The 27,215-nt window shown below is 42.0% G+C and overlaps 3 protein-coding genes across 3 annotated transcripts; all 3 read right to left on the bottom strand.

The window, feature by feature from the left end:
• Positions 1–1,443: 1,443 nt before the first annotated feature.
• Positions 1,444–10,925, bottom strand: LOC146669762 (cathepsin Z-like). Its single transcript, XM_085406323.1, has 6 exons — positions 10,650–10,925; positions 7,919–8,082; positions 7,599–7,778; positions 7,039–7,189; positions 2,305–2,467; positions 1,444–2,109 (listed from the first exon to the last, which is right to left on the bottom strand). The coding sequence occupies exons 1-6, from the start codon at positions 10,775–10,777 to the stop codon at positions 1,984–1,986; spliced, it is 912 nt and encodes a 303-aa protein (XP_085262449.1). The 5' UTR covers positions 10,778–10,925; the 3' UTR covers positions 1,444–1,983.
• A 689-nt stretch (positions 10,926–11,614) lies between these two features.
• LOC146669761 (cathepsin Z-like) lies at positions 11,615–14,912 on the bottom strand. The gene is made up of 5 exons (XM_085406320.1): positions 14,736–14,912; positions 14,411–14,590; positions 13,549–13,699; positions 12,587–12,749; positions 11,615–12,391 (listed from the first exon to the last, which is right to left on the bottom strand). The coding sequence occupies exons 1-5, from the start codon at positions 14,740–14,742 to the stop codon at positions 12,266–12,268; spliced, it is 627 nt and encodes a 208-aa protein (XP_085262446.1). The 5' UTR covers positions 14,743–14,912; the 3' UTR covers positions 11,615–12,265.
• Positions 14,913–17,946: 3,034 nt separating this feature from the next.
• On the bottom strand, positions 17,947–26,772 carry npepl1 (aminopeptidase like 1). Its single transcript, XM_085406319.1, has 12 exons — positions 26,583–26,772; positions 25,268–25,453; positions 24,895–25,065; positions 24,694–24,783; positions 24,241–24,322; positions 23,480–23,622; positions 22,811–22,888; positions 22,415–22,515; positions 22,069–22,192; positions 21,783–21,959; positions 20,854–20,964; positions 17,947–18,931 (listed from the first exon to the last, which is right to left on the bottom strand). The coding sequence occupies exons 1-12, from the start codon at positions 26,730–26,732 to the stop codon at positions 18,773–18,775; spliced, it is 1,572 nt and encodes a 523-aa protein (XP_085262445.1). The 5' UTR covers positions 26,733–26,772; the 3' UTR covers positions 17,947–18,772.
• Positions 26,773–27,215: the final 443 nt, after the last annotated feature.

The following is a 27,215-nucleotide window of genomic DNA, read 5'->3' as shown; positions in this document are numbered from 1 at the left end:
GGCTGACTTTGACGATTTCAGGTTAGTTCTTATAATTTTCATAGTTTTCTTTCGTCTTTTAATGATACGAGATATTTCTCAGATGCAGATTTAAGAAATTTAAAATACTAATTGCAAGGCAAACAGTACTGGAGGTAGTGAACTCACAATCTCAAAAATACATCACCAAAGCCTTTGAAGCTGGTTGTGTAAGACATTTAAATACATTGTTTTATTTTTCCCATTCGGTGTATTGTGACCTCTCCCTCTTTTTAAAGCTAGGGGTCATTAGCATCAGTGGTCCCCTGCTAAGTCCTAGTGAACCAATGACTGTTTAACGATGCAAATTAGACCTCTTTAAAACATATTGTTTAGTTCTACCTTTCTTTTCTTTTGTGTATGCTGACAGCCTTTCTGCACTCCTTACTGTCTTAAGAATTGTAAAAATGTCACTTCTGTAGTTATCTAAATACTTACCATTGGCTAACAATGACAAATGGTAGAGGAAGTGTTCCTTTAGGAGAAGCAGCACCTGTGTAGTCAGGTGTATTGAAACACCTGACTACACCAGCAGACAGGCAATCACCACTGAGAGAGGATCTGTATCTGTTAATCTTTATCACTAAAAATGTGTTCACAAATGAACATGGGTTCAAAGAGAAGCAACATCTTCCCTGCTGGCGTGTAAGAATGTTGCTCTTCAGATGGCTTGAAGGAAACTGCAACTTTCTGATAAAGGCCATCACCAGGCTGTGCATTTCACCTGCACAGGCTCTTGATTTACAGTTGGTATGTAGTTCATTCTTTGCAGGTCTGTCCCATTAATAGAAAATGCAAGATCTGCTTTTCAGTCTGAATTTTCAACTCACTTTAATTTCTGCTCTCAGGTCCTACACTCTCTCTAGCTTTACCCAGGCCGAGCCACCTGACAGTTTTTCCTGTCGCCACGTGCTTCCTCATAAGGAATCACCCGATTGTTTGGCTTTCTCTGTAAACGAGAGAACTCAATCAGGTGATGGTATAAAGGGCCGTGAGGCGACAGTGATTCGATACTATACAAATAAAATGGAACTGATTTGAATTAACTAATAGAAAACTTGTTTTTACCTTTCTGTGCCTTTTCTCCTTTTGTGTATCTGCTGGTATGAAGACTGCTTATTTTGCAAAAAGCTTCTTTCAGTAAACTTCAGAAGCCTCTGAAATGTACTGGGCAAACTGCATCTTCCAAAGATCATCACTGTGTATTGGAGGAAATCATCTTCACCTGACTGACATCAATTAATGACGTGTGTATTAAAGTAAAGACAGTGGATGGTAAAATAGAAAAGCCTGAGAGGTTTCTATAAAACATTCTAACTCAAAGGACAGATGAAGTGTTTATTGGTACAGTTTGAAAACAAATTGAACCCAAAATATTTCATTGTGACAAAGTGTTGATCATAAAACAAATTACAAGAATCTATATTTGACTCAAACTGCACACAAAGGCACACAAAGTATGTTTATTTCAGTTTTTGCATTCATCCCTGTGTAGTGCAACATTTTCAGTAGCAGTAACACCACACACTGCAAACATTTGGCGTCAGAGCAGTGCAGCAGAAAGTGTGATAGTTGTGTTCTTTGGCTGAATCACTGAATTTACAAATTAAAACTAAAAGCTTTCCTATGCTGTCTCAATACTGTAGGTTACAAAAACCCTCTTTATTTACTGTGATGACTGTTGCATGGCCTGAATTTTTCTGCAGCACAAAAACTTGCATCATTCTTCTTTCTGATAAAACCCTTTAAAAGTTTAAATCTGTAAAACAGCCTGCACACCTCTCTGTGGTAATCAGACAGTTTGAATCGGCATAAACAGTTTGATATTCAGCTGGAAGACCCTGATAATGATTTAGGTTTAAAAAAAGAAAAACCTGAACTTATTCCCTTCTTAACATTAAAACACAAAAAGCTTTTCTTTGGAAGGCATCGGAGTGTCTGCCCACAATCTGACACTGGGCTCCTCTAGAGGTAGTCCTTGGGTACGATTGGGTCTCCGTACATGCAGTCCTCCTCTACTGCCAGGTTGTACTTACTGCCACTTCCTCCCTTGTAGGCACTGGTCACGATCCTGAGCCAGCCCTTTTCACCCTGAAGGCAAAAATAAAGAAGCCAAGACTTAAATAAGAAAGTCATTCTTTTAAGAAATCAGATACAGGATTTCTTTCTCAAATGAAATAATATTCTTGTATTTGTGACCGCGAAAATGCATTTGATTTGATAAAACCGGCTGCAAATTAAACAGCAACAAGAGGACATTTCATTAGCTATCTGGCATCGACTCACCCATGGCTCTCCCCAGGAGTTGCGTACGATCCAGTATTCGACATCGTCTTCCACTCCCCATCCTGCCACTGACACGATGTGGTTGATGAAGGCCTCCTCCTGGTACTCAGAGTAGAGACCTCCAGTGTACGCATCCAGCTTATCTGTGGCCATAATCCCGCAGCTAAGAAATTAAAAATCATTAAATACCACAGGTTACTTCCTCTTTCTGCTTAAAAGTTGCAGCAGTCACTGATGAGTTTAATGCTCTGCTGCACTGACAACATTTCAGCAGCAGATGATCGGATGCTGAAATGATGAAGCCTAGAGAAGCTACTTTAAACCACAGATCTTCTTGACTGCAGATTTAATTTAATGAACATTTATTTCCAAGACAGAAACATGATTCAAAGAAACTACAAAAGCTGCTCAACCCACCACCTTCTAAACAGAGTCAAAATGGGTCAGGGTTGTCAAACTGCCAGGGACAGACAAATACACTTTACTGACATCACACTATAATGATTGTAGCTTATGTATGTACAGTACGTTCCCCATCACCCCCTAGACGAGCAGACCGACCTTGATGAAACTATATCTATATTTCGCATTCAACTATTTTATGCGATTCCCACAATCGTATATATTGGTACATTTGCTAGTAATAAATAATACAAGGCCCACTCTTACAATCAAACCTTCAACAAAAACTCAACTAGCTGCCATCACACAATTCAGTAAGTCCATCCATCTTCATCCGCTTTGTCCGGGGCCGGGTCGCGGGGGCAGCAGCCTAAGCAAAGAGGCCCAGACCTCCCTCTCCCCAGCCACCTCCTCCAGCTTATCCGGGGGAATACCAAGGCGTTCCCAGGCCAGCCGAGAGATATAATCTCTCCAGCGTGTCCTGGGTCTGCCCCGGGGCCTCCTCCCGGTGGGACATGCCTGGAACACCTCACCCAGGAGGCATCCTTATCAGATGCCCGAACCACCTCAGCTGGCTCCTTTCGATGTGGAGCAGCAGCTGCTCTACTCTGAGCCCCTCCCGGATGGCCGAACTTCTCACCCTATCTCTAAGGGAGAGGCCAGCCACCCTTCGGAGGAAGCTCATTTCTGCCGCTTGTATCCGCGATCTCGTTCTTTCGGTCACTACCCACAGCTCGTGGCCATAGGTGAGGGTAGGGACGTAGATCGACCGGTAAATTGAGAGCTTCGCTTTTACACTCAGCTCCCTCTTCACCACGACGGACCAGTGCAGTGTCCGCATTACTGCAGCTGCAGCCCCAATCAGTCTGTCGATCTCCGGCTCCCTTCTCCCATCACTCGCGAACAAGACCCCGAGATACTTGAACTCCTCCACTTGGGGCAGGAACTCATCCCCGACCCGGAGTGGGCACTCCACCCTTTTCCGGCTGAGAACCATGGCCTCAGATTTGGAGGTGCTGATTCTCATTCCCGCTGCTTCACACTCGGCTGCGAACCGTTCCAGTGCGAGCTGGAGGCCCTCACCCGATGAAGCCAACAGAACCACATCATCTGCAAAAATCAGAGATGAGATTCTGAGGCCACCAAAGCGAAAGCCCTCCGCCACTTGGCTGCGCCTAGAAATCCTGTCCATAAAAATTATGAACAGAACCGGAGACAAAGGGCAGCCCTGGGGGAGCCCATCACCCACCGGGAACGAGTCCGACTTATTGCCGGCAATGCGAACCAAGCTCTTGCAACGGTTGTATAGGGATCGAATGGCCCGTAGCAATGGGCCAGACACCCCATATTCCCGCAACACCTCCCACAGGACACCCCGAGGGACACGGTCGAATGCCTTCTCCAAGTCCACAAAACACATGTAGACTGGTTGGGCAAACTCCCATGCACCCTCAAGTATCCTGGAGAGGATAAAGAGCTGGTCCAGTGTTCCGCGACCAGGACGAAAACCGCATTGTTCCTCCTGTATCAGAGGTTCGACTAACGGACGAACTCTCCTTTCCAGCACCCTGGCATAGACTTTCCCAGGGAGGCTGAGGAGTGTGATCCCCCTGTAGTTGGAACACACCCTCCGGTCCCCCTTCTTAAAGATGGGGACCACCACCCCGGTCTGCCAGTCCACAGGTACTGCCCCTGATCTCCACGCAACATTGCAGAGGCGTGTCAACCAGGACAGCCCTACAACGTCCAGAGCCTTCAGGAACTCGGGGCGGACCTCATCAACACCAGGGGCTCTGCCACCAAGGAGTTGTTTAACTGCCTCAGTGACCTCGCCCCCGGAAATTGGCGGGTCATTCCCCTCATCCCCAGACTCTGCTTCCTCCTCGGAAGACGTGTCAGTGGGATTAAGGAGGTCCTCGAAGTATTCCTTCCACCGCCTGACAATTTTCTCAGTCGACGTCAGCAGCGCTCCGCCAGCACTATACACAGCGCAGGTAGAGCACCGCTTTCCCCTCCTGAGACGTCTGACGGTTTGCCAGAATCTCTTCGAGGCACTCCGAAAGTCTTTTTCCATGGCCTCTCCGAACTCCTCCCACACCCGAGTTTTTGCTTCAGCCACTGCCCGAGCCGCATTCCGCTTGGCCTGTCGATACCTGTCGGCTGCCTCCGGAGTCCCACAGGCTAACCAAGCCCGATAGGACTCCTTCTTCAGCCTGGTGGCTCCCTTCACCTCTGGTGTCCACCATTTGGTTCGGGGATTACCACCACGGCAGGCACCAACCACCTTGCGGCCGCAGCTCAATGCAGCAGCTTCGGCAATGGAGACGCTGAACATGGTCCATTCGGACTCAATGTCCCCAGTCTCCCTCGGAATGCTGTTGAAGCTCTGCCGGAGGTGTGCGTTGAAGATCTCGCGGACTGGGGCCTCTGCTAGACGTTCCCAGCACACCCTCACTACGCGTTTAGGTGCACCAGGTCTGTCCAGCGTCCTCCCCCGCCACCTGATCCAACTCACCACCAGGTGGTGATCAGTTGACAGCTCAGCCCCTCTCTTTACCCGAGTGTCCAGAACATATGGTCGCAGGTCTGCTGAGACGATTACAAAATCGATCATCGACCTACGGCCTAGAGCGTCCTGGTGCCACGTGCACTTATGGACACTCTTATGTTCGAACAGGGTGTTCGTTATGGCCAAACTGTGATTAGCACAGAAGTCCAATAACAAAGCACCGCTCGTGTTCAAATCAGGGAGGCCGTTCCTCCCAATCACGCCCCTCCAGGTCTCGCTGTCGTTACCCACGTGAGCATTGAGGTCTCCCAGCAGGACAACAGAGTCTCCAGGTGGAGTACCCTCCAGCACCCCCCCCCCCCCCCCCCAGGGACTCTAAGAAGGCTAGGTACTCTGAACTGCCACTCGGCGCATAAGCGCAGATGACAGTCAGGACCCGTTCCCCGACCCTAAGGCGCAGGGAACAAACCCTCTCGTCCACCGGGAAAAACCCCAACGTACCGGCAGCAAGCCGAGGGGATATTAGAATACCCACCCCAGCCCGCCGCCTCTCACCAAGGGCAACTCCAGACTGAGACAGAGTCCAGCCCCTCTCCAGGAGACTGGTTCCAGAGCCCAAGCCATGTGTAGAGGTGAGCCCGACTATATCTAGCCGGTACCTCTCAACCTCACGCACTAACTCAGGCTCCTTCCCCACCAGAGAGGTGACATTCCATGTCCCTATTGCCAGTCTTGGCAGCCGGGGGTCAGTCCGCCAGGGCCTCCGCTCCTGGCCGCCACCCGACACACAATGCACCCGACCCCTATGGCGCCTCCTGCGGGTGGTGGGCCTGCGGGAGGATGGGCCCATGTCTCCTCTTCGGGCTGTGCCCGGCCGGGCCCCAACAATTCAGTAAGTGAAGCACAAATATATACTTTGCTCACAAAAATCCTTGTGTAAAAGCGAAACACTATGCCTTTCATTGGGTTTTTACACATTTCCAAAAATCTCATCATGACAACTCAATGACTGGGAAATGTCAATAAAATTGGATGCTTATTAAAACCTAAGAACTACAAATACTCTCATCTGTCATTGCAATCACTTTATAATCTGCAAATAATGAGGATTTGCCCTCTGAGCTTTAAGTTTGACATGTGCCTATAATGCCACAAATGACAATTCACTTTCACTGCAATTGAAGGCGGTATATAAAACTACACTTCTGTCCTACTGAAGCTCAACCCAGAGACAAACTGTTTCAGTATAATCTTTATGTAGCTCCAACAGCTTCACACCTCACGTCAGTCTATAGACTGTCACGTCTATTTATTTATAGCCTGTACCACATTTAAACAAATGAAAGTTGGCCCAGAGAACTAATTAATTATTAAATCAGCGATTTCATGTTTACAGAATTTGTATATCGATGACAATTTTTCTCATAAATCATGACACACTGCTCTCCCCTACATAAGCTGCCTTTATAGTTTGAAAGAATCGGTAACAGTAGTGGCAATACTGCACTTCTAGTTACTTGGTATTGGACAGATACCAAAATTTGTAGTACTGCATAGCTTTTTTCAAATCTACATTGTTATGAATATTTTAAAATTCACTTTGCTAGAACAAAATTATTTTTTAGAGATTTCTTTTTGCCTTTTTAGCAATTATTAGAAAGGAAAGTATGGAATGACAGGAAAAGGTTTAGGGTGGAAATCAGGATTCTAACTAGTGTCCTATGTTGGTTTGGGATATCTGCTTTATTATTAAGATTGAATTATCAAGTAAAACAAAGCAACCAGAATGGACTATTTTATAAACGTATGAAAAAGCTGCAAACCTGATCGGCCCATGCGCGTAAATCTCTGCCATCATCTTCTCTCTCCCACTGACGGATCCGTAATCTCCCACCTTCCACAGGGTGTAGTTACTCACAATATTGCACACTCCAAAAGTGGTGCAGGTGCCACATTGGTTGAATTTATTGCAATCTTTAGAGAGAGAGAAACAGAACATACATGGCTCAGCCTCACAGGGACATGCAGCAGCCAGCCAGGGGAACATTTTGACCTTAAAAACACAAATGTATTTTCTTCTAACAAATTCTGATGAAGTCCTTTAAATATATTTACTAATCTTAGTTGTTGCATATTTGAAAGAGTCTGTCTACTCTTGCACATGTGGTGAAATACAGTAAATCCTGTGCATTTTAGCCTACACTGTGTAAAAACCTTTTAACGTCAATAATCATATTCCCCTAGGTTATCAGAACAGCATTCATCTATCTTGCAGGAGTGTCCTGAGCCAAAACAGGGCCTCTTAGATTAGCACTGAGTAAACATATGATGTTGAAGCATATGATCATCACTCTGGTCACTGTGTACACTGTGAAAGTCTTACCCTGGTCTTTAGCCTGGTAGTTATTACAGGTCTCATCTGGGATCCCGTGATTGTTAGCATATTCCCAAACCCCAGTGTGGTCTCCTCCGTGGCACGAGCCGGCATCACCGCAGTCGATCACATTCTGGACAGACAGGTAGGCAGATGGCCACGCTCCTTTCCGCTTAATGTTGATTCGATCTGATTTAATGCAAATAAGAAATAAGTAGCAGCCATTACTTTCTGTTCATCAATGTCCCTTCTATGGAAAGAAGAAGTGAAAGCACACCTGTGTCATAGTCATGTACAATGTGACATAGTTAAGCTTTGCTGAGTCATACCTGCCATCGCACTGGTGCTGCCATGTGCCCAGCAGGACCCACAGTACTGGGGAATGTGCTGGTTGCGAGTAGTGCTGACGTAGTTGGTGCCATTGATGTTCCTCCAGTCCCACGACTTCGGCAGATCAGAAATGTTCAAATACTCGTGAGGACGAGGTGCGGTCCTGTGAACATACGTGTCATTGCACACAGTTACTGGATCAGTCTGATGTTTAAGTTTAATGTCCCCGCTACAACATATAAAGTCTGTTTGAAAATCTTCTTGCTCTTCTGTTTCAGTTCCTCTCTTTAAAAAAATAACTTTTAAAGTCTTGATACAAGATGCAAAAGAATTGTCCTTCTCACTAGTCTGATGTGCAAAACCTCACATTACAGCTGCAGTATTGAGAAGAATACACAGATATCGTGTGCTCTGTCAGTCCATACCATATAGATTACACATATTACTGGTATTACACAAATGTAATACCAGTAACATACAAAATGAGTCTTGAGCCACCCCTCATTTCTTTAGATTTTGCTCAGAAAATGGGAAATTGGTGCAGTACTTTATTGAAATACAGTATATTAAGCAAAAACAGGGTTTGCACAGTTCTAACTTATCTTTCGGGTCTTGTGTCTCAGGTCTTTTTTTCACTATTTTAAGGACATTGTTTATCTGCTGCAGAAAGTTTTTTAAGCCCTGCAACATTTTCATTGTTCCTCTATTTTTCCAGTTTCCTTAATTTTTAAGGACACACTACACTACATTAGGGCTGCCACAAACGATTATTTTGATAGTCGACTAGTCACCGATTATTTTTGCGATTAGTCATTGGACGTAAAACCTACAGCTTATTGCACCAGCATGCATGTGCTCTTATATAACTATCATTAGCTTACAGCTTTAAGTGTTTAAGGTATATCCTAACTAAAAATAAAGTCAAGATGATAGTTTATTAAATTTTATTGAAATCAGCAGATTGTCTCGGTAAAGTTTAATAAACTCCTTGCTATCTAAAATATAACAGGACACCGGAGTATATTCTCCAGCATCTCACACTTCTGATAATCAGCTGTCTGCTTGACGTTTATTCAACTGTGTAAAAACTATAACTTTAATCTCAGCCAAACCGATTTACTCAAGAACAAATAAAATACTGAAAAAAAGCCAAACAATAAAAAAAGTTATCTAAGTGACTCAAATATCATGTTTAACCTGAGTAGCGAAAGACGGCGGTGGGTTTGAAAACGATTTGCCGGGAGTCCGGTGCTCTCACGGGCTCTAGTGAGCCTTGCCCCCGGCTAGCTATCGAGCTAGTGGATAACAGACGTCTCTGAAAACGTCGGAGCGCTTTTGAAGTTTACACAGCTACCTTCTCGCCTGAAAATATGTTAAACGTTGATTGTGTGACCCAGAAAGAATAATAAGAGTAACATTAAAACTAACTAGCTGCCGCCATTGTTGGAAACTGAGCACGGCTGTGCTGGGCTGTGCTATGAATTCTGGGACACAGCTTCTTCTTCGGGGTTTAACGGCAGCTGGCATCCTTCTACATCTAGTACTGCCATCTTCTGTTTCAGTCCGTTATTACACTCTTAAATTCTACTACTTATTCCTGCGTCTTTTGTGATCTTACAAAGCTTCAAACGACGCGTCGACTATTAAATTAGTCGTCGACGATTTTAATAGTCGATGTAATCGTGACTAGTCGACTAATCGTGGCAGCCCTACACTACATGCTGTCATATGCCAACTTTCCAGCCAATAGCACAGCTTGTTGAAGAAAAAAAAAATACTATTTTATATCTCTCACTGTGTGTTTCATAGATTTAACAGAAGAAATTGGAACAAATAATTGTACTTATGCTAGGAAAAATGGTTCTTTATTTGTAGACACAACACTGGTTAATCCCTTGGTCAGGTCAGATACAATGACTAGACTAAAAAGGAGAGAAAAAACAGACAATGTCCAAAGAAAAGCTGCGAAGACCTTTAGAGAGCCTGAAGAACTACTTTAAAGATCACATTAAAAAAATTACAAGGCAAGTCTGGCTCCTTGGAAGCAAAATATAAAGACACGAGGGGAAGTTTGAGAGTTTGCAAAGCACTGCAAATCCTTCTTTAACATACTGAATATCTATTTTTGCACTGGTTTCAGAAATATGGCACAAATCAGTTCAAGTTCAAACTAAATAGCTCTCAATTTTATTGTTTTTATTTCACATAGAAGCGCAGATTGCACATAAAGACGCCTTGTATTTAATATTTGTTCTGACGGAGATTTGGGAACGACACGTTGTTATTTCTGAACTCCTGGCTGTTTAGCAGCTGTTTTTGAATCTAAATGAGTCTTTGGGGGCTGATGGTTGAGCTGCAGGGAACTTCCGCAAAAACGGATCCGCCAAATCCCGTGACTTGTACCGACCGAGAAAACAGGTTTTTTTCTTTTGTTACACATTCCAAAAACAAAGCAAATAAAACAAGGGATTTAAACGGTCTGATTTTGACTTCCAGTACATCTGTGTACGGCTTATTTAATTCTTTTATATTGAATTATTTATTCATATAAATCTATTAAAGAATAAATAACTTCTTAGTTAAGGTTATTTACAATAGCCAGTTTAGCTAACAGACGGCTGTCGCGAGCCTCGGTTAGTTACTTAGATACTTAAACCCGCTTCTCTTTATAGTTTAAACTACTTGCTATGCTTTATGTAAAAAAGCGACATAAGCTTTTGTTGAACTTACCGCAGTCCAAAGCCGCCTCTCTTCGGTGAGGGGACATAGCACGGCTCCTTCTGCTTAAAAAATACTCCAGCCGACACCTCAGACAACACGGCCGAAAAAAGCACAAGAACCGCGGCTTTGAGAGCCATCTCTGACACCGAGCAGTGCTTTAGTTACGGGACCAGAAGATACTCACTTCTAGAGTTTTAGTCCGCTGCATAAATAACCTGAGAGTGAGTTGGGTGGATGCATGCAGTAAAGATTAACCGGTGCCGATACTAGTCACATGACCCCAACTACGAAAGCCCACGTGCTTTACAAGGAAATCACAAGTCATGTTGTGGCATGTGTGAGAATGCTCTTAGTGTCGCACTGTCTGTGCAGCTCAGTTTTAATAATGTTGTAATGACAGTGAAAAACTATCCTAAACTACAAGAGAGGAATTATTAAGCAATGTGACAAGATAAGATGAAATTAAACATATAAGATTCGTTTTTACAATTCTTAAGACAGTAAGGAGTGCAGAAAGGCTGTCAGCATACACAAAAGAATAAAAGAAAGCTAGAACTAAACAATATGTTTTAAAGAGGTAAACTCCAGAAGCCTTTGAAATGTACTGGGCAAACTGCATCTTCCAAAGATCATCACTGTGTATTGGAGGAAATCATCGGGTAGCATAAATATAGTCTGGTTAGCTAACGGGGCCAAAGGACATCACTAGATTCTGTTTCCTACCTGAGATGCTCTGTAAGCATCTTCATTTGCAGCTTTCTTGAGTGTCTTTCTAACTTATGTCAAAAGCACGCTCTGCTGGGTGAGATCAGGTGATTGTATTGTTATGGAATAATAAAAGATCGCCATGAAACTGACTGTCAGTTCATCTTCACCTGACTGACGTCAATTAATGACGTGTGTATTAAAGTAAAGACAGTGGATGGTAAAATAGAAAAGCCTGAGAGGTTTCTATAAAACATTCTAACTCAAAGGACAGATGAAGTGTTTATTGGTACAGTTTGAAAACAAATTGTCACAATGAAATATTTTGGGTTCAAAGTGTTCATCATAAAACAAATGGCAAATTACAAGAATCTATATTTGACTCAAACTGCACACAAAGGCACACAAAGTATGTTTATTTCAGTTTTTGCATTCATCCCTATGTAGTGCAACATTTTCAGTAGCAGTAACGCCACACACTGCAAACATTCGGCATCAGAGCAGTGCAGCAGAAAGTGTGATAGTTGTGCTCTTTGGCTGAATCACTGTGAATTTACAAATTAAAACTAAAAGCTTTCCTATGCTGTCTCAATACTGTAGGTTACAAAAAACCCTCTTTATTTACTGTGATGACTGTTGCATGGCCTGAATTTTTCTGCAGAACAAAAACTTGCATCATTCTTCTTTCTGATAAAACCCTTTAAAAGTTTAAATCTGTAAAACAGCCTGCACACCTCTCTGTGGTAATCAGACAGTTTGAATCGGCATAAACAGTTTGATATTCAGCTGGAAGACCCTGATAATGATTTAGGTTTAAAAAAAGAAAAACCTGAACTTATTCCCTTCTTAACATTAAAACACAAAAAGCTTTTCTTTGGAAGGCATCGGAGTGTCTGCCCACAATCTGACACTGGGCTCCTCTAGAGGTAGTCCTTGGGTACGATTGGGTCTCCGTACATGCAGTCCTCCTCTACTGCCAGGTTGTACTTACTGCCACTTCCTCCCTTGTAGGCACTGGTCACGATCCTGAGCCAGCCCTTTTCACCCTGAAGGCAAAAATAAAGAAGCCAAGACTTAAATAAGAAAGTCATTCTTTTAAGAAATCAGATACAGGATTTCTTTCTCAAATGAAATAATATTCTTGTATTTGTGACCGCGAAAATGCATTTGATTTGATAAAACCGGCTGCAAATTAAACAGCAACGAGAGGACATTTCATTAGCTATCTGGCATCGACTCACCCATGGCTCTCCCCAGGAGTTGCGTACGATCCAGTATTCGACATCGTCTTCCACTCCCCATCCTGCCACTGACACGATGTGGTTGATGAAGGCCTCCTCCTGGTACTCAGAGTAGAGACCTCCAGTGTACGCATCCAGCTTATCTGTGGCCATAATCCCGCAGCTAAGAAATTAAAAATCATTAAATACCACAGGTTACTTCCTCTTTCTGCTTAAAAGTTGCAGCAGTCACTGATGAGTTTAATGCTCTGCTGCACTGACAACATTTCAGCAGCAGATGATTGGATGCTGAAATGATGAAGCCTAGAGAAGCTACTTTAAACCACAGATCTTCTTGACTGCAGATTTAATTTAATGAACATTTATTTCCAAGACAGAAACATGATTCAAAGAAACTACAAAAGCTGCTCAACCCACCACCTTCTAAACAGAGTCAAAATGGGTCATACTTTTGATTCTTTTAAAAATCTGCGGGTGGATCGATCCAAATATTAATTTTTATAGATACCGGTGCTAGTGTTGCTATCACATCAATACTTGTGTGTTATGATCCATTCAATATGTAGCCCGCTTCATTGTTTTAAATATATATATTTTTGGGAATTGAAAAAATTATACCTCAAACATGTACTTTTTGTGTTGACTGTCAGGTCTACTTATTTATAGCCTGTACCACATTTAAACAAATGAAAGTTGGCCCAGAGAACTAATTAATTATTAAATCAGTGATTTCATGCTTACAGAATTTGTATATCGATGACAATTTTTCTCATAAATCATGACACACTGCTCTCCCCTACATAAGTATGGAATGACAGGAAAAGGTTTAGGGTGGAAATCAGGATTCTAACTAGTGTCCTATGTTGGTTTGGGATATCTGCTTTATTATTAAGATTGAATAATCAAGTAAAACAAAGCAACCAGAATGGACTATTTTATAAACGTATGAAAAAGCTGCAAACCTGATCGGCCCATGCGCGTAAATCTCTGCCATCATCTTCTCTCTCCCACTGACGGATCCGTAATCTCCCACCTTCCACAGAGTGTAGTTACTCACAATATTGCACACTCCAAAAGTGGTGCAGGTGCCACATTGGTTGAATTTATTGCAATCTTTAGAGAGAGAGAAACAGAACATACATGGCTCAGCCTCACAGGAACATGCAGCAGCCAGCCAGGGGAACATTTTGACCTTAAAAACACAAATGTATTGTCTTCTAACAAATTCTGATGAAGTCCTTTAACCTCCTAAGACCCAAACTCTTTCACGGCATGCATTTTTAATTTCTCTTTGATATTTGGGCCGATTGGGACCTGATGAATGTAAAAACAAAGAATTACCAGATCTTTTTTTAACTAATTTTTGTTTCTAAGAAAAATGAAAGCCACATATGAGGATATTCGTTTAAAATTTCGATAGGACAGTGGCAGCATAATGTCCTCGTAAGTGGATATCAGGCCCTTGTAGAGCAAAATTGAGTATTTTGGTCTAAATAACCCAAAATTGGATGTCCACATATGTGGACGCCAGGTCCTAGGAGGTTAAATATATTTACTAATCTTAGTTGTTGCATATTTGAAAGAGTCTGTCTACTCTTGCACATGTGGTGAAATACAGTAAATCCTGTGCATTTTAGCCTACACTGTGTAAAAACCTTTTAACGTCAATAATCATATTCCCCTAGGTTATCAGAACAGCATTCATCTATCTTGCAGGAGTGTCCTGAGCCAAAACAGGGCCTCTTAGATTAGCACTGAGTAAACATATGATGTTGAAGCATATGATCATCACTCTGGTCACTGTGTACACTGTGAAAGTCTTACCCTGGTCTTTAGCCTGGTAGTTATTACAGGTCTCATCTGGGATCCCGTGATTGTTAGCATATTCCCAAACCCCAGTGTGGTCTCCTCCGTGGCACGAGCCGGCATCACCGCAGTCGATCACATTCTGGACAGACAGGTAGGCAGATGGCCACGCTCCTTTCCGCTTAATGTTGATTCGATCTGATTGAATGCAAATAAGAAATAAGTAGCAGCCATTACTTTCTGTTCATCAATGTCCCTTCTATGGAAAGAAGAAGTGAAAGCACACCTGTGTCATAGACTTGTGATGTACAATGTGACATAGTTAAGCTTTGCTGAGTCATACCTGCCATCGCACTGGTGCTGCCATGTGCCCAGCAGGACCCACAGTACTGGGGAATGTGCTGGTTGCGAGTAGTGCTGACGTAGTTGGTGCCATTGATGTTCCTCCAGTCCCACGACTTCGGCAGATCAGAAATGTTCAAATACTCGTGAGGACGAGGTGCGGTCCTGTGAACATACGTGTCATTGCACACAGTTACTGGATCAGTCTGATGTTTAAGTTTAATGTCCCCGCTACAACATATAAAGTCTGTTTGAAAATCTTCTTGCTCTTCTGTTTCAGTTCCTCTCTTTAAAAAAATAACTTTTAAAGTCTTGATACAAGATGCAAAAGAATTGTCCTTCTCACTAGTCTGATGTGCAAAACCTCACATTACAGCTGCAGTATTGAGAAGAATACACAGATATCGTGTGCTCTGTCAGTCCATACCATATAGATTACACATATTACTGGTATTACACAAATGTAATACCGGTAACATACAAAATGAGCCACCCCTCATTTCTTTAGATTTTGCTCAGAAAATGGGAAATTGGTGCAGTACTTTATTGAAATACAGTATATTAAGCAAAAACAGGGTTTGCACAGTTCTAACTTATCTTTCGGGTCTTGTGTCTCAGGTCTTTTTTTCACTATTTCTTAAGGACATTGTTTATCTGCTGCAGAGAGTTTTTTAAGCCCTGCAACATTTTCATTGTTCCTCTATTTTTCCAGTTTCCTTAATTTTTAAGGACACATTACACTACATGCATATGCCAACTTTCCAGCCAATAGCACAGCTTGTTGAAAAAAAAAAATACTATTTTATATCTCTCACTGTGTGTTTCATAGATTTAACAGAAGAAATTGGAACAAATAATTGTACTTATGCTAGGAAAAATGGTTCTTTATTTGTAGACACAACACTGGTTAATCCCTTGGTCAGGTCAGATACAATGACTAGACTAAAAAGGAGAGAAAAAACAGACAATGTCCAAAGAAAAGCTGCGAAGACCTTTAGAGAGCCTGAAGAACTACTTTAAAGATCACATTAAAAAAATTACAAGGCAAGTCTGGCTCCTTGGAAGCAAAATATAAAGAGTAATTATTAAGCAATGTCACAAGATAAGATGAAATTAAACATAAAAGATTCGTTATGTGCTGCTGTTTTGTATGCACATTTCTAGTGTATTACTGTCAGTGAATACTTTATTAGGTACAACTCCTGGTTGGTTGGAACCTTAGTTGTCATTTGAGTACAGTGACCTCGCTGTCATGTTCAAGAAACATGATGATCAGAGTGTTATAACATGGTTTATTATAAGATGGGTACACTTTGGTCATTACATAGCTGACAAGGTCAGCAATAGGCTCCGGTGTTGAAACAAAGCTGAGTTGGTATTAAGGAGCCCAAAGTGTGTGCCAAAATGTAATCCCCGCACCATTACACCACCACCGCCCTGAACTGTTTTGGCAGGATGGATCTGAATGTCGCAAGAGAAATCAAGGCTCATCATTCAAAAGTTCATCTTTCACATCTTTTATGATCCAATTTTGGTGAGCCCATGTGATTTGCACCGTTTCCTGTTCTTAGCTGACAGGAATCACATCTGGTGTGGTCTTCTTCTGCTTCAATGTTCCATGTGTTGTGTATTCAGAGATGCTCTTCTGCTTATCTTGATTATATTATAATGAGTTACTGTTACCTTCCTATCTGTTTGAAGCCGTCTAGGGATCCTCCTCTGATCTCTGACACCAACGAGACATTTTTGCTCAGAGAACAGCCACCCCCTGGATCTTTGATTCTTTGTTTATTCTTCTTGTGCAGGAAAATCCTAGTAGTTCAGCAGCTTTTGGAATAGGCCACCCAGCAACATCAACCATGCCACATTCAATCTCACTTAAATAACTTTCCTTCCTCTTTCTGATGCTCAGTTTGTCTGTTTGTCAGCTCATATGAGCTGTTCGCACTAAAGTAAAAAGCACCATCACTTCATGTGCGGATACCCTTTCGGCGCCAGCTGCGGTCGCAAGGCTGGCACGGAACAAAAACTCCCTGATAACGACTGTGTTTAATCTGTTCCTTCCCATTCCATGCAAGGCCACCTGGGTTGGCTGGAAGACTGTTTACTTAGCCTAGCAGGGTGAAGGACACTGTCTCAGCTGAACTCTGGACACGCACACACTCATCCAACCTCCCTTTCCAAATGCCTTCAATGCTTGTTCCCTCCTGGGAACACGGCGGGTCTGAGCCCACGCTGGAATGGTAGCGCTGGGCAGGACGGCTGCTGTGTTTGATTACTCCTCACCCCCCACCCGACCTTGTGGCTTGTCATGTGTTCCATAAGGTTGTGCTGTGGACATTTATGTGCTTTTTTGTGCAGAGGAGTTTTTTTGTTCTCTGTTCTCATGCTGTCCAGCATGAGTAGAGGTCTCTTTTTTTCCTCTTGTACTTTCCCATTGTAGTGTATATTTCAGTGTTTTTTTTCTGTAACGCTACCGATCTCCGACCTGTATCCCCATGTGATGTCTGTGTTGTGTGTGTAAGGTCGGGGGGGGTGGGGTGGGGGTGTCCTATTTCACTGCAGGGCAACCTGCACGTGGCGAATAAAGCCTTGATTGATTGATTGATTTATTGAGCTTTAGTCATACCAAGGTTTAAGCCTAAAAACACCCTATTTTTTGTGACATTATCCAATACAAGAGGTTATTACTCACACACACACCACAAATCTTTAGACACAGAGGGATGTTTTAACCTGGAGATGATTAGGACAATGCTTAATCATCTCCTACTTAATCAAACTACAATGAAATCAGCGTGGTTAATTAAAAAGCTGTAATCTGATGAGAAATTGGTAACAGTAGAGAGTAGATTTGCCTCAGAAGTGTTCTTATGAAGCCTTGTGATGACTATTGCTGTGAGTAACATACACACACACATATAAATACACATATAAATAAAATAGAGTTGCACTGAATACTTTTTTTTTTTAGGTGTTTGGCTATTTTGAAATTTTAATGACAGGGAAAGATGATAACTGGGGATCTGCTACAAGACACCAGCACAGCAAACCGCACTACAAATAAAAGCACTTGGCATGCCAAGTTGGATAGACATTGCTGAAGTCATGTGAGGGGATAAGATCATTTTGTTTGTTTTTGTTTGTTTTGTTTAAACAAACAAGCCTTCAGCTTATTAATTCTGTAGTGACTGAATCTACATACACAGATGACAGATGGCACCACCTTTATTGAAGGACAACACGATTGTCATACGAATAGAAGAAGAAAAAACAAACTTGTTTGTGCTGGAAACGAACACTTCAACTTACAGTTAACGTCTGGCCTGTGTGTTTTATGCTGACAAAGCATGTCAGCAGTCATGTGACAGAGTGAAACTGTTAAAAAGTGCAGTGAGCACTCATTTTGGTCCAGAGATTAGGCAGTCCAAAGATACAAAGCGTTAACAAAGTGCAGTTGTTACAAAAGATAACACGTCTATCTTCACTGATCTTGAGCCAGTGATTTTCAGAACGTCTAAGTACAACATGTATGGCGTTATTCTCTGTTTGCATAAAGCATGAAATTACAAAAATTTCTGCTGATGAAATGGACACTGGAAAGCAACATTTGAGGTATGGGGTTAAAAAAAAAAAAAAAAAAAAATTCAACTGCATTAATTGTAGAATCTGGTAAAAACACAAGAAAAAAAAAAGGAAGAATGAATCAATAATTAATTTAACTCGAAGTTTGCTTACATTTTAATATAACCAATGAGAACTGAATAATGAAGAAGCTATTGAGGCAATCAGTGCGGCAAGTGCCACGTAACGAGCACAAATGAGGGCCTGTGCTTGATCACAATCATTTATACCACATCTGATTGACTCATTTTTATCTGGTTTATTCGGTCAAGTCAAACACAGAACACAGACTCTAAAACATTTTATCTCTAAATTGGACAAGCACTTGCTTAAACAGTTTGAGTGTGTGGTGGCACAGGAGCAGTCGGGGGAGTGAACCGTGGGGTGGTGTTTTTTCCCCCCCCCTTTCCCTCATTAGACCAATCTTCGCCGTTTGCAGTCGCGCTCCATGTGGTCTTCGGACGCGTTGGTGGTTGCACCCAGAGGAGAAACTTGGTTCAGCATGGAGTCATCGGATGCCTGACCAAACAGGGCCATGAGCAGAGCAACACCAAAACCTGTGGCACGCTCTCCCTGCAAGAGAGAAGAAAAGCTCTTAAAAACCAATAACCTTATCCTCCACTTTCCATTCAGTTATTGCTGCCATAATCTCTTGTTGGAAACCTGATTCAGCATAAAAGTTGCCACAACAAAGCTGTTTAAACCAATTTCTAACACAAGACAACCACAAATATGGAGATTTATTAGAGAGAAAGCCTGCGTAAGGACTGTTGTTTATGAACTGAATCACAAGACCATGACAGAGCATCAGGAAACCACCTGCAGGAAAGTTATAAAACCAGTTTATTTTAAAGGTTGACCAGTCACAGGCAGTAAGGTCAGCTGATCTTGTTTTGTTCAAACACAATGGGAAGTTTCGCAGTGATTGAGGAAGCATACGCCAGAAAGCAGCTCCTCTAGTCTCTGTGTAGCAAGGAAATCAGACAAGTGTATGCACATCCCTGATAGAAAGAACGTCACGGCATTTACTGGCAACCACTTTATTCCTGTTCTACATGTTCGTTTTTATGCACTTCCGAATACGCTCTAAACCTAAACACCACTGGATTGACACAGCTGGACAGTTTGGTCAAATAACGGTAAAGTCTCATTTTAAATCAGTGCTAATTCTCCTTTCAGCTTTACTCACACAGTCTTTGCAGATTGTGTTTTATAAGCTCAGTCAAAGGTTTCCTTAATGTTTAGCTCAGAGGTGAGGCTTTACAGTGGTGTTTGGTGCCAACTTCCTCAAACATTCAGCAAAGCCCTTTACTTCTTAAGAGTCTTCACTCAATATTTACTTGACTTGGCTGGGAAAAATTACTAAAAATTAAAATTAATTAAAAAATTACTGGCTGGGAATCCATAAAACTTTGTGTGAGGTTTTTAAGATAAAATTTGACATCAATTTTGTAAATTTGTACTTGGGCTTGGTTGCTGGCTCGGTCCGGGGAGGGGACACAAAACTCTTACAAGCGCTATTAGCAGCCAGCAAAAAATCAATAACCAGAAAGTGGTTAAATCCAACTCCGCCAACGCTTGAGGATTGGTTTAATGTGGTTTTCGAAATATTTAAAATGGAAAGATTGACATTCTTTTTAAAAATTCAGAAAGACAAATTCTACAAAATATGGAATAAATGGATTAGCTTTGTGTCCCCCATCCGCCCTGAATTTAGGTAAGACCAGCCCTGAATTGGTGTATCTTGGTGTATCTCCCATGTATCGAACAATGTCAGGTTGACCCTCAACTTCATAATATGTACCTAATGTAGTTTTTGTAAATAAGTTAAACATGCTGCATTATGTAACACATTGTCAAGCCAATGAGTTAATTTTATTTTTTTGCTATCAGAATGTAAAACAAAAGGACTAAGAAAAAGGTTTTCTCTTTTTTTGACTAAATAATGTCAATGCACTTTATTGTAACAAGTCCCTTTTTTTTTTTTTCCTTTCTTCAATAAGAATATAATTAAAAGACAAAAAAAAAAAAAAAAAGGACTTGGCACAAATTTGTAGGTGTGATTAAAGCCAGTACTCTGAACAACTTCAGTGATGCACTACAATTTCCAACTTGAACCTGAAGCAAAAAACACGCTGCACTCCATCTGAAGCAGGAAACTGGAAATTCAGAATCGAAATTTCCTCCTCAGAAAGTCAGAAAATCCCCACCAACCCTGACTTCACAATCCAATAAACGTAAACAGTAGTAAAACTGAAAACCCTGCACTGTATTATCACTGTTGTGGATTGGTGACTCACTAAATAAGCCATACGAAAAGCAGCAAACAGACTCTATCCATGTGCGTGCTGCAGCGGTGTTTTAAGTGCACCGCACTGTATTGCTGGTGATGTATGAACATGAACAACATAATGATTTATTTTAGTTAACAAAAATGTGTTCATAGGCTTGCTTTTTAAAAATCACATCCACACAGTGAAGCATGGGATACTCACAGCATGAACAGGAGAGGCAATGTCAACATGGACCCAGACACCGGGCCAATCGAAGCCCAGGTGAGATGCAATAAAGAGGCCAGCACAGGAGCTCTGCGCGTTCTCCCGATCCTGTCAATGCAAAACACACACGCACCTCAGCAACCAAGCCTGAATAAATTATAACAGCCATTGAAAAAAATACTAATGCTGTCAGTGTTAATTTTGTTAAAATGACATTAACGCCATAACCGCATTAACGCGGGAAATCTCCGTTAGTGAGTTATCACGGATCGCCCTAAGCTTGGATATTTTGGAAAATCGTCACACTTGTTATCGACGAGTCTGACGATAACAAGTCTGCACAAAATTCACAAAACCATACAACTCATAAAATCTTCTGTTTCTTTTCTTCTCTTTAGCAGAGATCAGTGGTTTTATGTGCTGTAAAAACTTAAAAATGGTGAGGTCACATCTCTTCATCCAACCGTGTCAGGTCACTTTCTGGAAGCACATCTCCCAGATTTTGTCAATATTAAAAGGACTTAATGGGGGGCAAAGATAGCTCAGTAGGTAAAGTGGTTGCCCCATGATCGGCTCACTGAAGGCTGCCTGGAGGTACCCCTGAGCACTGGGCGCTGCACTGGTGGCTGCCCACTGCTTCACTGGGTGAATGGGTTAAATGCAGAGGAGTAATTTCCCTACGGGACTAACACATACACACACATTATACATTAAGTAAGGAATATATAATGATTTACACAACAATAAAATAAAAATTTCATTGTAATTTATACTGTGCAAAATTCCTGAGCCACCCATGTGATAGTACCAAGATGAACGAGCTAAACTGAGCTTGTTTGAAGTAGGTGGTGAAATCCCTGTATTTTAAATTCTTCCGTGTCTGATATGGATTGTGTCTTGCCACGCGTGTGGATTTTGCCACTTACTGCCACAGAGTTCTTCATGTCAGCCATAGCAGAGGTGAACTCGCTGAAGTGCAGCTCGGGGCAGTAGACCAGAGGGTGAGCGAGATCCCCGCTGCTGCGGCCCGCACGCACAACTGCAGCTTCCCACTGCTCACTGTTTGTCATCACAGCTGCGTGGTGCTTTCCTGTGGAGATTCCCTGAGCAACAGAAACAAAGAGACTTCAGCTATGAAGCAGCACCTGCCTCACAGTACAGAATGTGTTGATCTGGGCACCTGCAGTGGTTGGTTTAGTGAGAGTCACCCACCTGTGCACCTGTCAGTGTAGCCATATCCAGAATAATATCAGCAGCCAGGTCTTTGCTGGCATACACTACTCCATCAGCCAGCACCAGCCTGCCCTCTGCATCAGTGTTGTTGATTTCCACTGACCTTTAAAGGGAGAATGGACATTTTATACCACTGCCCACATTCATTCCTCTCGAGTTAGCGTGGAAAATGATATCGGACGCAGTTTATGTGCAGTCACACCTTGATGGCAGAGAGACATTGAATACAAACCACACAGGTAATTTGATACCAAGTGTGTCAAATCAATTTCCAAGCAAATGATATATTACTACTTAAAAATAAATAAATAAAAAAAAGTCTCACTTTCCAGAATAGAGAATGTGGATATCATCAGGTCGCGTGGCTGCGGGTCCAACTGAGTTCTCTGCGAGGCAAAACACTGCATGGAGATTATCCTTAAAGCCCTGAAACAAACAGAAGACAGAGGCTGGTATAAAGTGCTGCACCTAAAACTTCCTTGTAACTGCCAATGTTGCTAGCAGATTGTCACAGTTGCACATACTTTATATGAAAAAAAAATAATAATAATAAAAAAAATACAAGCAGCCAAAACAATCAAAAAGAGGTTTTTAGTGCAGCAGCCTCTTTACGACTGGCTTCATTTAGCAACAGCCAGCAACTACTTCCCAATTAGTCATTTGAGACTGAGGCCTAAATGACAGCCGTGAGAGCTGATGTGGGATCCTTCTGTCACCTCACCTGTTTAATGGTGGCCTTGAATGCTCCCAGAATGGCAGCAGCTCCACCACAATCTCTTTTCATCCCTGGCATTGTGGTCTAGAAGAAGGAAAAACCACAACTTATTTACATGTAATGGATCTCTTCTGCAGTGAGCAGGACAGCAACCCAGTTGTCTATAAATTCATTTACAGTAAGAAAAGCTTTTTGGCTGAACTAGTGAATATAAAAGGTGCTGCTTGCTAACAGATTACTGAGAATAGGCTTAGAGTTTATTTAAAAGATCAGCGTGGAGGTTTCCAGGATCATCCAGACTGCCCAGACAGTGGATGAGCTTACTGAAAGTTGTCAAATTTAAGAGATTACAGCAGACAGAGACTTTGGAGGTGCAACATGGTCCACAAGATCACAGTGAAGATTAATGTTTGGGGTACACACAACAAATTCTGTGCTAACACACCATGACTCAGTGCACTGTTAAGGTGAAATACATGAGTTAAGCCAAATATTGTTGCATTTTTCCACTTGATTAACATAATTTTCTATTCCTGTTAAATTATATTTCTATATACAGACAACTCATCTATCAGCTATCCCAGTAACACTGTAAAATATACTCAAGTGAGGGATGCAGGTCTGTTTTTCTAAATAGATGATTAGTTATCATCTCCACAGGAAACAGAAGCATACCTTTCCCTTAATGCTAAGTCCACCAGTGTCATACACAATTCCTTTGCCCACCCATGCAATTGTTTGGGTAGCGCCTTGAGGAGTGTGACTAAGTACCGCTAACGCAGGAGGGTGCTCTGCTGCCTTTCCAACACCATAAATACCTGAGAGGGTGAAGAAAGAAAAGCATTTTCAGTGATCTGAAATGTTCAGACTTTTACACAATTAAGCTTTGACTTACAGGCACAGTTTTCTATAGGTGCCCATTTTAGTCCTTAAAGAATAAGTCAATTTTTCATTGAGTGCATTTTTGCTACTACAGCCTGCCACTGATTTGTCCTTTTAGGATCATATTTTAGCTAGCACTTCATTACGGCCTCTTATACGCAACACTAAAACACTAAAACAATATATAGCCTAGCTTCAAAATATGCTACTAGGGATCAGTCCCAAAAATCCATCACTCTGGTGTCCCTAGGGAAATCTCAACCAAGTATTTCCTGTATATATGCATGTTTAGTATTTGAGGTGTAAAAAGAAATGTATTAGATTTTTTTTCTAAATTCTCTCCATGCTTTAAAGCTTGTTGGCGTCTTCAGTTGAAACCAGACACAGTGAACAGCACAGCTGACTTTCTTGTTTACCATTTCTTTCCATTAGAGTTGCACCATGAGTCTCTCTAGCTAAAGCACACTCAACAAAAAAGTTTGACATAGCAATTCTGGAGAACTGTGACAATTCAAGCTAAAAATAAAGCACACAGGCATGCGCAGAGGTCGTACCTCCAAACCCTTTTTGTTTCAGTTCCTCTCCACGAATGATAACTGGAGTGATTCCAAGTTCATTCCCCACAGCCCTGATTTCCTGAAACAGAAATTTATGGCTGTGATGAAAAACTGCAGTAGAAATATTAAAACTAGTTTTAACAGATTTCAACCCTCCTTACTTCTAAATTAAAAATTAAAAAGTATTAAAGTGTACATAAAAAAGTATTGTCGATATGTAAGTGATGCAATGGGTTTGCGAAATTAACTCCTGATATTGTAAACAAATATCTTAAGATATTCACTTTCTGTTACTAACATCAATAAATAGACGACAGTTTGACTTAACTTTATAGCCTAATGTGAGAATGGGCAAACTGAAATGAGGACACAGAAGCTTAACAGGTAACGTTTTCATGGAAACGTGTTACAGGTTAACAAAGTTTATGCAAATCAGAGAATTTCACTAACATCTAAGAAGTGATCTGTGTTCATCTCATTGCATGGAGTGTCCACAATGCGAGCGCTCAGTCGAACTCCATCAGCAGCGTTAGAAAGACACTGAACATGGGATGAAAAACAAAGGCCATTAAGTGATGGCAGACCACCCACACACACAAAAAAGGCAATTATGAGCAGCACTAACAATTAAAACCCAAAACTTTAAAGTACCTCAAGCTCTGCAGCCTCCAGAGGATTGGCATCTTGCCCAACAATCACAAACTCCACGGTCACATGCTTCTTCTCAGTTCTGCGTGAGGATGCGGAGCGGCGAGAGAAGATGGGGAAGGCCCGGGCCATAGCACAGCAGGATGCAAACACATCTGAACGCTCACACACCATCTGGAGAGCAGATGTGTTAGCCACTTCGTGAAGCAAACAACCTCACCACTGGATGACCCAGATTTGAGTGCCATGGGACTCCCAGAAGTCCCATGGCACAGAAAGCGGGCATCTATAAAGAACAGATTTGCTCTGTAGCTTAAAGTAACCTCTGACTTCCCCGAAGAACAAACAGGAAACAATTCTGATTGAAAATACTGACCACAATGCAGCGGTTATTCCCTCCGGGAAGGCAGGAACGGACCAGGCGGGACACAAAGTGGGCAGAAGACGGGCTGTTGTGCCTGCTGACCCTTGAGGGAATGGCGGCCACTGTGGCATAGTTGAGGTACAGGGGGCAGCTGTCCGTGGGGTTTGGGTTTAAAGCACTCAGAGCTGCCTGCCAGATCTGAGAAAACATGAGGAAAAATTGACATTTCTGACTCACCACAAAGATGTTAAAGCTTTGAAAAACATTTTTTGTTAAATCCTCTAATTCTTTTACTCTTTGTAAACTAAGTACAAGCAGTCTGGGAAATCAACAATCTCTGATGATGTAATAATAATCCACTATTAATATTAAATATGTTATTCCAGATGTTTATGACAGGAATCTACAAAGCGGTTTTGGGAATGTTTTGGAAAGACTATAACCAGTCAGCAGTATGTACACAGTGCTTCCACCAGATTAAAATAAGAGGCAAGTGAACCAGTAGGTGATGGGAATTTGAGATACTGGGTTTGAAAAATTCCTAGTGTCACAATGTTTCCAGATGCTTTCACACTTATCACCTTAGAAGGTACATACACATGCTCAGAATAATCAGAGCGCTTCATGGAGCAGGCCAACAGTGTCTCAGCAAATCATTGTACACAAACAGTCCGACGCTGATTGGAAAACTGTCACACTCAATGACTCTGAGCGTATTAGTCTGCCCACCAAATCCACCACCAGTGATCTAATCACTCACCAGGAGCACGTTGGACAAACTCCATCGACAGTATGTCGATTATGTTGAAAATAAGTTTACACATATGCGATATGCTGCAGTAGTACGGCATTAGTTATCTGGATACTGAAGACTGGGACTTTAACCTCGTCAATGCTCCAGTTGCAAAATCCTATTCGGAGACAGGTTAATGACCACTGTCTGGGTTTAAGTACTGCTTTTCTAACCTACAATCATCCAGGAGTTATGTGACAGCCGGGCAACCGTGGAAGTAAGCAAAATACGAATTACTGGTGTTGTGAGATTTACTTCTACGGTCATACTAATAATAATAATTGTGATTATGACAATAATAATGATAATGGAAAAAAAACCCTAAAACAAATAAGACCGCAAACATCTCTTGACTATTGTAGCTCTTAGCTTACTAAGTAGCCTACACTGACACCGTTATAGCTTTGCCCTTTGGACTCTTTTTCGCTAGCTGTGTCATGAAATAACTTAGCTGTGCTAGCTTTTGCTAACTTTTGCTTAGCGTGACGCTAACATTAGCCGGTACCGAGCTTTTGTTATCATTTATAAGATTACCTCTTTGCTAACGACCGGCTGGAGTTTTCCTTTGATCTGGCTCCAGCTGACCTGCTGCAGGTTGGTGTGCTGCCCGATGATCAGGACAGGGCGACTCTGTGGCTCTGAATCACCGGCAGAAACCTTAAACTCCAGCACCACATTCGCCATTTTGGTGACTGAAGGTGCTCAAGTGGACGGCGACGGACACCCCGGACCGGCGACGGCAGCCGGGTGAGGACAGGCTTTAGTGACGTGCTGCGATTTTTATCGACCTCCAGGCACCAGGTGGAACACTATAAGAGCAGACTGTAGTGATTTACACCAAAGTTAATGTAGTAGTAATAATAACAAAAGCTAAACCAAAACGATTTTTCTTTGAACAATTTAGTCCTATAAAATAAAATAAATAATCCAGGAAATGAAGGAAGCGTGTTTCCCCCACTTTTGTTTTTTTTTGGCCATCCACAGGTCAAAATTTTATTTGAGTTACCTCAAAATGTCCCACTAGGTATCATAACATTTCGACTTAATCACAAATTTCAAATTTTGGCTCTAAATACAAGATTCATGGAGACCATTTAGAGGGTTGGTGTGAGAGAGGAATAGTGTAACACACAGCTCCAGATTAGCTAAAGATCAGGCTATAACAAA

The sequence above is a fragment of the Rhamphochromis longiceps genome, linkage group LG5 (assembly GCF_057381845.1).
Source record: "Rhamphochromis longiceps isolate RC_006_pf linkage group LG5, R_longiceps_female_GT1.1, whole genome shotgun sequence".
NCBI lineage: Eukaryota > Metazoa > Chordata > Actinopteri > Cichliformes > Cichlidae > Rhamphochromis > Rhamphochromis longiceps.
This window is presented reverse-complemented; position numbering and strand designations above follow the sequence as displayed.

What these genes read in the sequence shown, in the direction of transcription:
- LOC146669762 (XM_085406323.1), bottom strand. Translation starts at nt 10,777, where the DNA reads ATGGCTCTCAAAGCCGCGGTTCTTGTGCTTTTTTCGGCCGTGTTGTCT. An exon ending in CAGCACCAGTGCGATGGCAG is followed by an intron (nt 7,779 to 7,918) that starts GTATGACTCAGC and finishes GCATTAAATCAG; the next exon opens with ATCGAATCAACATTAAGCGG. An exon ending in CTACCAGGCTAAAGACCAGG is followed by an intron (nt 7,190 to 7,598) that starts GTAAGACTTTCA and finishes CTCTCTCTAAAG; the next exon opens with ATTGCAATAAATTCAACCAA.
- LOC146669761 (XM_085406320.1), bottom strand. An exon ending in CTACCAGGCTAAAGACCAGG is followed by an intron (nt 13,700 to 14,410) that starts GTAAGACTTTCA and finishes CTCTCTCTAAAG; the next exon opens with ATTGCAATAAATTCAACCAA. An exon ending in TACGCGCATGGGCCGATCAG is followed by an intron (nt 12,750 to 13,548) that starts GTTTGCAGCTTT and finishes TTAATTTCTTAG; the next exon opens with CTGCGGGATTATGGCCACAG.
- npepl1 (XM_085406319.1), bottom strand. Translation starts at nt 26,732, where the DNA reads ATGGCGAATGTGGTGCTGGAGTTTAAGGTTTCTGCCGGTGATTCAGAG. An exon ending in AGCCGGTCGTTAGCAAAGAG is followed by an intron (nt 25,454 to 26,582) that starts GTAATCTTATAA and finishes ATGTTTTCTCAG; the next exon opens with ATCTGGCAGGCAGCTCTGAG. An exon ending in TTGCCTCTCCTGTTCATGCT is followed by an intron (nt 18,932 to 20,853) that starts GTGAGTATCCCA and finishes TCTCTCTTGCAG; the next exon opens with GGAGAGCGTGCCACAGGTTT.